This window comes from Trachemys scripta, chromosome 21 (assembly GCF_013100865.1).
Source record: "Trachemys scripta elegans isolate TJP31775 chromosome 21, CAS_Tse_1.0, whole genome shotgun sequence".
Taxonomy (NCBI): domain Eukaryota; kingdom Metazoa; phylum Chordata; order Testudines; family Emydidae; genus Trachemys; species Trachemys scripta.
The window spans coordinates 12,907,790-12,918,538 of NC_048318.1; the positions used below are offsets into that span (position 1 = coordinate 12,907,790).

Below are 10,749 nucleotides of genomic sequence, written 5' to 3' on the forward strand. Positions count from 1 at the left end.
GGTTAAATTCCATTTGATTGATTTTCTGATCACATCTAATGGAGCCCAGACATTCAGCCACCATCCCTAAACAGAGTGTTTCTACAAGTCTATTATGATTTCCTGAACACAACAGAGGAACAGGTGCATCAAAGAAAAAGGTTAGATATAATAAATACATCAAGGGTTCATGCTCTGATCTTTGAAACTTAATTTTCTAAACCCTTAAGATGTACATTTAACCTCACTTCCTGCTACTACATTTTAAACTGAGCCAAGTTTTCATTTTACAGTAAACACTTAACAATTGGCAGCCATATTCTGCTTCTTCACAACTCTGTTGTAAGCATCATATATTGTACAGTGTACCATGAAATACAAAGTGACTCCGCGCTAGATGACACATAATGAAGCTGCTCTGTAGAGTGTCAGCAAAAGACCTAAGAAACGAAAGGGAAAATGCCCATCTGGCCAAGAAAGCCAAGCATTACACTCCACAATGTGCATAAAGTCATAATGCAGCACACATCTGCAGCCACTGTAACTATTGAATGGCACATGACCAGACAGGCTCTCTTCATTTCTGCCTCAGTCCAGCTCTTGGAAGAATGCATTGGGGATCATTTTAAGTTGCTTGGGGGGGAACCCTGTTCCTTGGTTTGGTGATCAAAAATAGTTTGAATTCAGAAAGTTTTAAAAACAAAAAAACAAAAAAAACTAGTTCTCTTATCAAAAAGAGTGACTTATTTTGTCATTTGCCACTTAGTGTTGAATTTATTGGTAAGGGACATCTGCACAGTTTGCACACTAGTTATGCAAATGTCCAAATAATTCATTTGTTCTAAACCATGAGAAATTTTGGGGAAAGAAACAAAGTGATTGCTAAATTCAGAAGATGGGAAGGAAGATAAATGTTTAAATTGAGGACTACAGGAAACATGCAAACCAGGGTAAAGGAGAATATGGAAAGCAATAACATTTAATAGGAAAAAACAGAATGTTTTCAAACACGTTATAACTGGCCAGGGCAAACAAACAAAGAAAGAACAAAATAAGAAACATCTTTCCTTGCCAAGAGGATGTATATAATGCTACCGCGTATCAAGAAGTACGAACAAGAATGCCAGACTCTTATTCAGGGTTCTTGGCTTGTTCTAAAACAGCTGATGACAAACTTCTAGAACAATTTGGGGAGCTCAGCTTATTTTTAAAGCACAATCAGTTTACCTTAAATCTCCTACGATTTTGTGGTTGATTTCCAAAATTTACAGTAATCAGTTCCTAAATGACACCTGACAGCAAGCTAGAACGCAATAATAGGCCTGACTGGAGCACACTGCTGAAAACGGAAGGTTCAACAAGCACATCTGAAAGCGTTCCCATCTGAACCAGAGAATCCATATTCTGTACACATGTGATATCTTGAGTTAGTGCCTGAATCATTCATATGTTCTAGACTATTCTAACCGACCATGCCTTTTTACCCATTGAAGAAATATGGGAAGAGTGAGAGAGCTACCATGCTCATGACTGCCCACTGGCCAAAGCAGGGGTAAGCAAGCTCGCTTGCCGCAGGTGATTTTCAGTGGCACTCGCACTGTGTGGGCCCTGGCCACCGGTCCGGGGGGCTCCGCTGCTGGCCTGGGGTACCGGCGCCCTGGCAGCCGAGGTTCCGTCTGCCGGCCCCGGCCACCAGTCCAGGGGGCTCTGCTGCCGGCCCGGGGCTCTGCAGCTGGCCCCAACCTGGGGCAGTGAAAGGTACAGACAGGGGCAAGAGGGGGCGCAGCTCAGCACCCCCACCTTAAAAATTGTTGCAGCGCCACTGTGCTGGGATATTTTTAAGTCCTGATTTGCTGCTTACATCACTATCACACCACGTGGAACAGCGCACTGCGTTTGACGTTGAGATTAGAATGTACGTGCAAGAACTGGAATCATAATTTTCTGACAGATTTCAAGATTTCCACCTATTTGGCCCAATGCTTTCTTTTCTAATTAAACCTGGTTCAAAAAAAGTGACTTGGATTGGTCTGTATTTCAGTGGATAGGTGTTGAAGATTTCGAAATGCAGCTCATTCAGTTAAAAAATTCAGAATTGTGGGCATCAAAATTTGGAGATCTGCAGAGGGCACTTGAACCTACCGAGAGAGATCATGGGGCCTCTATTCTGACCTGCTGGACGTCCCTGCCAGTGAAATTTAACTGTTTGAAGAAAATTGTGTTTGCAATGCTTTCAGCATTTGGATCCACATACCTGTGTGAACAGGTATTTTCACACATGAAATGTCCTCTGTCCCTCTTGGAGCCAGTTAACAACTGATCACTCAGAAGCCTGTGTGCAGCTAAAGTATCCAAATAGGTGCCAGACATGGGAAAACTCAGCAAGGAAAAGCAAGGGCAAGGATCACACTAAACTGATAAGATCTGCATTTTAATTGAATTTTAAATGAAGCTTCTTAAACATTTTTAAAACCTTATTTACTTTACATACAACAATAGTTTAGTTATATATTATAGACTTCTAGAAAGAGACCTTCCAAAAATGTTAGAATGTGTGACTGGCACGCAAAACCTTAAATTAGAGTGAATAAATGAAGACTCGGCACACCACTTCTGAAAGAAGAACAGGAGTACTTGTGGCACCTTAGAGACTAATAAATTTGTTAGTCTCTAAGGTGCCACAAGTACTCCTGTTCTTCTTTTTGCGGATACAGACTAACACGGCTGCTACTCTGAAACCTGTCACTTCTGAAAGGTTGCCAGCCCCTGGGCTAAAGCATACCTAAAGTGTAGTCCGAGGAAAACTGCTTAATCCACACAACAGTAACTACTTTTTTCTGGGTTGAGAAATGGATGGAGAGTAAGGAAGGAGAAGGTGAAAGAAGCAGGGCTGTGATTTAATTATACCAGCATGCTTACCAATTCTGACAGGCCAAAAATTTTCACTTCTGCAGATGTAGGGTCTGATTGTCAATCCATCAGAAACACGACTAGAGAGGGACTGCTAGTCGGATCCCATCTGGCAGACAGTAAAATTGCCTGTAAAAGCACTCGTTTTGCAGCTCATACGTACCAATTTGGAATACCCCTCGTCAATTAACATGCTTTGAATATTAGCTCAAATATGCCTTTTTGTTTTAAATCTATACAGTTATTTTTTTTCTTCTTTGCTTCTCTCATGTCAGTGCTATGGAACTACCTAGGGAACAGAAGTCAGAAGATCAATTCTTGTGGCTAAAATTTTGGACTTAAACAATTGATGTTGCCTGTCAGTTGGCATCTGCTCAGATGATGGATCAGAGTATTGAAACAATCAACAGGTTAGTGTACTCTAGTGTATGTTCAGTACTGTACCACTTCTGAGCCTAGTACTAGAGGTGGATTGATCTGGACAAGGTCATTTGTGATGGCACGGGAGCCCAAAGCAAGCTAGTTTCCAATCAAAAAGCTCTTAACAAAAGGTTTAAAATTAACCTTACATTGAAGTGTTTGTGCAGTTCACTACACAGCAGAGCAGTTTACAGTCTTACCTTGGGTTCCCAGGTTGCCAGTGTCCCAAAAGGTTTTCCAGCAAGATAGAAAACTCCAGCAAAAGACCCAAAGGCCAGTTTTAATTAAAATACAGTTTACACAGTTAATCCATGGTGACAAATGCTTCTTGCATCATGCACGTTTTGATTTGAGCTAAGCCGAAATGACTGCAGGTTTCCATTCAACACTCTCACTCCCATAATATGTCAAGCTAAAAGTGAGTTATCCCCTAGGCATGCATGCTCAAGCCCCCTCCCCATTACATCCACTATTTTTTTTTTTTTTAAACTTTTCATACATATTCAAGTGTTTCCAGTTGAGAAGTCTTCCCTGCCCTACCCCTCGTTTCAATTCTGATATCTATGAAGAGTCAATCAGAGTCTATAGAAGCAGCAATTTTCCCTTAAGGGACAATCCAGTAGTTTAATTTGGCTTCACTCATTATACTGGCCCCAAACCTTGAAATCCTTCTACAGAAAATTGGAATTAAATTTTAAAGGCAGATAGATTTACAGCTTTGAAGCAAACTCTGAAGTGTAGCATAATCCTTGCTAATCAAAATCACAAATTTGTCAAAAAGCAACGCTAAACAGCAGCTTTTAGTTCCATTTTCCCCTCCCACATTCAAGAAATTACCGGAAAACTTCAAATCGCTATGAGGAGATTTTTAGTGAGGCACCATCTAAAAGTAAAATAACTTAACAGAATACTACTTAAACCCCTGAGTGGTCATGGAAAGGGGGAAATCAAAACAGTAATAATGAAGCCATATTACATGAATACATTAAAATAAAAAATCATCAAGAAACATTTATGCAAAGTGGCTCCATCACTTCCCATTTTGGTTTCAATAATATTAGAAGCAAATAGCTGCAAAGGCTTCAGCCACTTAAGTCATTCAGTTGCAACTAAAGTCAACTGATCCAGCTAGTTCTACATTTTTCTATTTACTTCAGTTTGTACATAAAGAATAAACTGCACCTATTCCATTGCCCTAGGCGCCCTTTGAAAGTAGTTCAATACAAATATACCCTTTCTACGACTCCCTCCATTATCTTGTACCACCAGTGGCTAAATAAATATAAATTAGCATTAACCCTTCCCCCTCCCTCCCTCCCTCAACCTCTTGCCACTTAAAGTGACCATACCTCTCCTCCCTCCCTAAAAGCCAATGAACAGATAACCTCCTGAGCATGCTGCAATGCCCTTCACATTCAGGCTATTTTGGTCCAAGTGGGGAGCAAGTTCCAATGCCAAAGTGCCCACAAAGAGGACCTCCTGCTGGTAACCTTTCCACCCACATCCCCGGCTCCCATTTCTTATACTTCGGGGACTCCAGCTCAAGTGTCTGCTGATCTCAGCTGTGACAGCTGTGCACAAGGAGGGAGGAGGTACCTCACACGTAGGCAGGCCTCAGTCCATTTAGAGTTTATAATTCAAAACCAGCCACATAAAATCCACCCAGAAACCAACAGGCAGCCAATGCAGATCACAGAGCACTGGTGTAACGTGCTTATGGTGAGATACCTCACTTAATTAGTGGTCTGCCAAATTCTGCACCAGCTTCAGTAATGAAGTAGTTTAAATTGAGGTAATAAAGGCATGAATGACAAGTGTAACATTTGAATCCAAAACAGTCAAACTCATGGTCATCTGTAGACGAAAAAAAGTCACTGTCGCTGTTACCGACACTTGACCATGTAAAAGCAGCTAGAAGTCTAACCAGCCACCTAGACTGCAAACAGACGTATCCTCACTGACAAAGGAGCAAATATTCTCATCACATTTTCTGGTTGTTTTCCAAACCACCCAGCCACCGCCATGTTTTATCAGAGAGTCTGGCCCTCCATCCTTTTCTCCAATCTCAAGAAGTCACTAGGTAAGGCAGCTAACTCAACTACTATAGCTGGGTCAGATGAGATGTAAAGTATCAGCATGCCACAAACACCATGTTTCCCCAATAAACACTGCAACACCCAAGTATGCAGATTAAATGAGAACGGTGACAAAATGGAAACCTATAGAACCGCACTCTCAGGGAAGAGAAAAATTCCCCACCACTACCCTTTGAGAATCTTCAATGAAAAACAAATGGAGGCACCCAAGAGCAGTCCTGTCTATCTCTACTTTGTTGATGTTAGTCAACAAAACCTTGCTCTCAGTTGTATCAAACAGCTAAAGTAGTGGCCATATATGCATACTACTTTTAGTAATAGGACATTACTAATAAAGTGACTTGCCAAAAGAACACGCCTCTCCTTCGGAGACCTCTGAATATGCTCAGGTTCCTTTAATTTCAAAATAGATCAATTATGTGCAAATCAGAGCTTCACCCTAACTTCAAATTCTAGTATGGTATGAAAGAAGGGAGAGAACTGTAGGACAATCTCTTAATTTCCTTCCCTTTGCCTCCTACGCTTCAGGGTGGTTTTTTTTCCTTCATCAAACCTCCAGAACTACAATCAAATTAACAGAGAGAGGTCACGACTCCAACAATTAAAGTTTGTAAAATTAAGTCTTTCAATATTAAGTACTTCGTTTTAAACCACAGAACAAGCTATTCTGAAGTCTTTACAGATTTACATACAAAAGAACCTTATTGGTGCTCTTTACTTTGGCATGGAGCTGTACTCAGGTACATCTCAGACATAAATTTGAAAACCGATTCAGAACATAAATCTTATTCTTTATACCAGCGTGACTCAAATGAAAGCTAAGTCACAGGCAGGAATGGTCAGATCTGGAATATGAATCTCTCTTCATATTCATGTCCTCTCCTTGCCTTCATTCCAGCACAGAATAATATTTTACTTCAAACGTTACCCTCTCCAGCTAATCTTAAATCCCTTCACCACTGATTTCTTCCTTCCCACATACCAACTACCAAGCTGTTCAATTCAAGATCTCACCCACTCAGCTAGACTTGTGCTGCAAGTATTTGTAGTAACTTCTCCCCATTACCTAGGCTGAGAGTTCTCCTCATACATCCTCTCCTTCCCTTCCTTAAAGAGGCTGATGGTCTGTTTGGTCTTCTTCATCAGGTTCTCCATGAAGACCCTGAAGTACTCATTTTCTCCTAGGGTCTCCATCTTCCCCTCATAGCGTGACAGGATGGTTCGTAGATGCTGATACGTATCAGGTAGCAGATCTAGAATATAGGGTGGGCTGTTCTTCAGTGCCAGTTTTGGGTTCTGACATAAACGCACCACCTGCAATAAATGAATAATGGGAAAAGTCACCATTTTGAAATTTTAAGACTATTTAAAAATTACAAGTAAATATTGTTTAAATAGATGATCAGTGACATGGCTTGAAATGCAAAAAGATATGCTGAAATATAAATAATTTCACATTATACTGCATCTGCCCAAACGCACTAGTCCCTGAACAGATTTCCACCCATTATAAAAATCGCAATCTGCAGACTAACATGTTTTCATGAGCACTGACGTCTAGGTTCCAGAAGGTTACATCTCTCACAAAATTAATCTTAAAATATTTGATGCAATAATATTTCATTAGATCATTTAGGTCAGGGGTTCTCAAACTGGGGATCGGGACCCCTCAGGGGGTCACGAGGTTATTACATGGGGATCACGAGCTGTCAGCCTCCACCGCAAACCCTGCTTTGCCTCCAGCATTTATAATGGTGTTAAATATATTAAAAAGTGTTTTTAATTTATAAGAGGGGGGGTCGCACTCAGAGACTTGCTGTGTGAAAGGGGTCACCAGTACAAACATTTGAGAGCCACTGATTTAGGTAGTCTTTGGTAATGAAGCTGCGGTCTTGCCAGATACTTCTGTCAAAAAGATATGATCCAGACTTGGGGCTTGTCTACATGGGGAAATGTACTGGTATAATGATACTGCTGCAGCTATACTGATGTAACTCCCCACATGGGCACTCTTGCTCCAGAATAACAGTGTCTTTTTCCAGTTTAGTTTATATGTGACATAAACGTAATCATTCCAGTAAGTTTCCCTGTGTACACAAGCCCTATAATGGAGAATACATTACTACTGGGGTCCACTTGAATGAAAAACTTGATCCTGAATGTATACATTTACAATGAATGCCAAGCATAAAAGCAACTATACAGCTATCAACAGTGAACACAAAAAAAGGTTTTCTATACAGAAAGCAGAGACCCCCAAATCTCATTTGAAATACTCTATTAACTTTGAGACTAACTTCTGTTAGTCTCAAAGGTGCCACAGGACCCTCTGTTGCTTTCTATTAACTTTAGCGGTAAACAGCTTACTGACAGGAATATAGTTCTGGGTCCCCAGATATGCATCTCCATTGACTTCATAAGTTGCATGCAAACGTGAGAGCAGAATTTGACCCTCTGCAGTTATTTCTCTCCCTTGTGTGAATCTGTTCACAAAAGCACTTGCTGCTCTAGTTTTACGTGTCAGTGATGAAATGAAAGTTAATTAGACGATGGTAACCTACTTTCTAGCAAATTACCCTGCATGTCTTGGAGATTAATTTTTTCTTACTACCTTAATACCTACTCTTTCTAATGGAAAGGTTTTCTAATTTGTATTACAGCAGTAAGATTATCTACACATTCCTAGCTAGTAAGAATTTGAGTCAATTATTCCACAAGTACACTGTGCAAAACAAATTAATAGGCTTATCAGTAAGGAAACTTTTTGCCATTTTATATGCATCAATTTTCGCTTCTACTTAACAGGTTAGGCACCATAACTGAATAGAAAAATGTCATTCAACCTGCAAAGAGAATGCTGATGCTGTAACCGTATATGACCAGACAGCTCTCTGAACGTTAGTGCTCTACAACAGAGCGACTACATGACAAAGCTCATGAAAACAAGTTTAATCAATAGGAAACACAGTATTAAAAAAGGATCATCATACACCTCACAGAGAAAGGCCTTGTCTGTATCCATCACAGCCAAGAGTCTCTATTACCCAGTCAAGGGAGAGAGAAAGCTAGCTACAGAAGACATAATGCAACTTTCTAAGTTATTAGGGCTCTCTGAGCTCCAACAAAGTGCTGAAATACTGGCTTAGCACGACAAAGCAATATTCAATGCTTTTGTTCTAAAGCCATCTTTTCGAAAAGACAAAAACAAGCAATTGGGAATAAGACTCAACTAACAGCTCTAGTCTTTGGAGCGTTTACCTCAAACGTAAAATAAGGCTGGTGCAATAATTTCCTAAAGCTTTCTACTGAAGTGTAAAAACACTGTTTTGACTTCCTAATGTCAAAAGGCATGACTGAGGTCTAAATTCACACCAGTGATGTGCAAAAGGATATTACAAAGCAGATCTCATCACAATGCTGCAGAAGATCACTTTCTTCAGAAGGCTTTAGGAAGGTAGATAAGAAAGCCCCAAGAACAACCCGGTGCCACTATGCAGAACATCACCTTCACAAAACCTGGTAAAAAACTACTAGATGCTATCAGGTAACATTCCGAAAAAGTTAACTGGATCTCTATATTATTACACACTTAAACACTTATTCCATTACTTTTGCCTCACAAGCTGTGACTGAAAAGTAAATATTTAAACCAAATAACTAATTTAGTCTGAAATGGAGCTCTAGCATTTCACTCAGCCTTCTAGGATACGTGCAAGAAACACAGTGTGGAGAAGTTACACGTCTTTCAATAATGCATGGCTCCACTGAGAGGCTTCAATTTCCATCAAAGGAATGACTGACTGACTGCAAGAAGTCTCAGACAGGTGAATATGATTTTCATAATGAGAAGCAATTATACTCTGGAGGAGCACCAAATGTACAGGTGGGAAACAATCTAGCCAAACAAACTTCCCCTCCATTCTGAACTGACAAAAGAGAGGAGTTATCACAAGACTGCTGTTGCAATTGGTTCTTCTTTAGGGTGCTTCTTTCATACATTGTAAAATGAACCTCATCAGGGAACGACACAATTGTCTTCTGAGACCATAGTTTCACTTGGCAGCATGGAAGGATCCTAAACATGTCCCCAAAGCAAGCTACAGATAGCACCATTATTGCTCCTATAGGTCTAGTTTGTTATTTAAACAATTGGGTTTAAACCTATTCTTGGTGTGTTGTAGGGAAACCACATGAAGGAAGCAGACAAGTCAAAAACACAGAACAGTCATTTCTCTGGGTCAGCTATAATAGGAAATGGCACAGGCTGTTATCTCTTGAAACTATCCAGCTATGTAGGAAGCAGACCTACTGCACGTCAGTAACTATACAGACTTATTTGATATTGATATTAATATCCGACATGTTTTCTCAGAAAAGCAAAAAATTCTGCAGACAGGTCATATTCTCCAACCTCTATAAAACTTTTTCATTAAAATACCCCGTATGAATATCCAAAGTAAATGGTTTACAGACAAGAAAAGCTTGGTTTTATTACCTGATGAATTTTAAATAAGTTTAATTATTCACCAGACGGACACCTATTTCAAGAGCTGAAGTTCACAACTCCCCATACGTGGTTTTAAAAGCAACCAATAACAGCACTCAAATAATAAAGTTACTTGCCTACAAGCTGTCATTTAGCAAACTGACTTTTCTTAATTCATCAGGAAAAAAAAAAGTTGCACTTTGTTTACTTCTCTACCCGTGCACTTGCAGCATCATGATAACGTTAAAAGGAATGTTCACAGCTCTAGGAAACCAGCAGAGTATTAGCAAGTTACCATGCACTCCATTCATTCTCTCCCCATGATTGGCAGCTACCACAGTGAATCCAGAAAGACAACAAATACCTTACATTAGGTGTGCTCAGAGTAAAGAGAAGTCATTTCTGTTTTTTTAAGTGCCTTGCATAATGACAGGTTTCAGAGTAGCAGCCGTGTTAGTCTGTATCCGCAAAAAGAAGAACAGGAGTACTTGTGGCACCTTAGAGACTAACAAATTTATTAGAGCATAAGCTTTCGTGGACTACAGCCCACTTCTTCGGATGCATATAGAATCCGAATGCATATAATCTTTCTGCAGTAACTCATCTGAACGTTTTGTAAAATTAGTGTTTACCCAAGGCCCTATGTTGTTTTCACCTATGCATATCCATTCTTTGTGGAAGTGACATTAAAGAGCTATATTCTGTTTCCTTTTCAGTTACATGTAATTACTGTTTTCCCCATCAACAAAACTGATAATCCTGAGGACTTTGGCCCAGATCCTCAAAGGAGCTTAGACTTCTAATTTCCATTGATTTCAGTGGAAGCAAGGAGCCTAAATACTTTTGATGATTTGGGCC

At 40.0% G+C, this 10,749-nt stretch overlaps 1 protein-coding gene across 1 annotated transcript in view; it reads right to left on the reverse strand.

Annotated features, from left to right (window-relative positions):
• The window catches only part of CBL (Cbl proto-oncogene), a 42,070-nt gene extending 35,303 nt beyond the window's left edge, over nucleotides 1-6,767 (reverse strand). Inside the window, exon 1 of the mRNA XM_034754504.1 lies at nucleotides 6,472-6,767. Coding sequence (XP_034610395.1) covers nucleotides 6,472-6,752 — 281 coding nt within the window. The 5' untranslated portion in view covers nucleotides 6,753-6,767. The remainder of the gene's footprint in view (nucleotides 1-6,471) is intronic.
• Nucleotides 6,768-10,749: the final 3,982 nt, after the last annotated feature.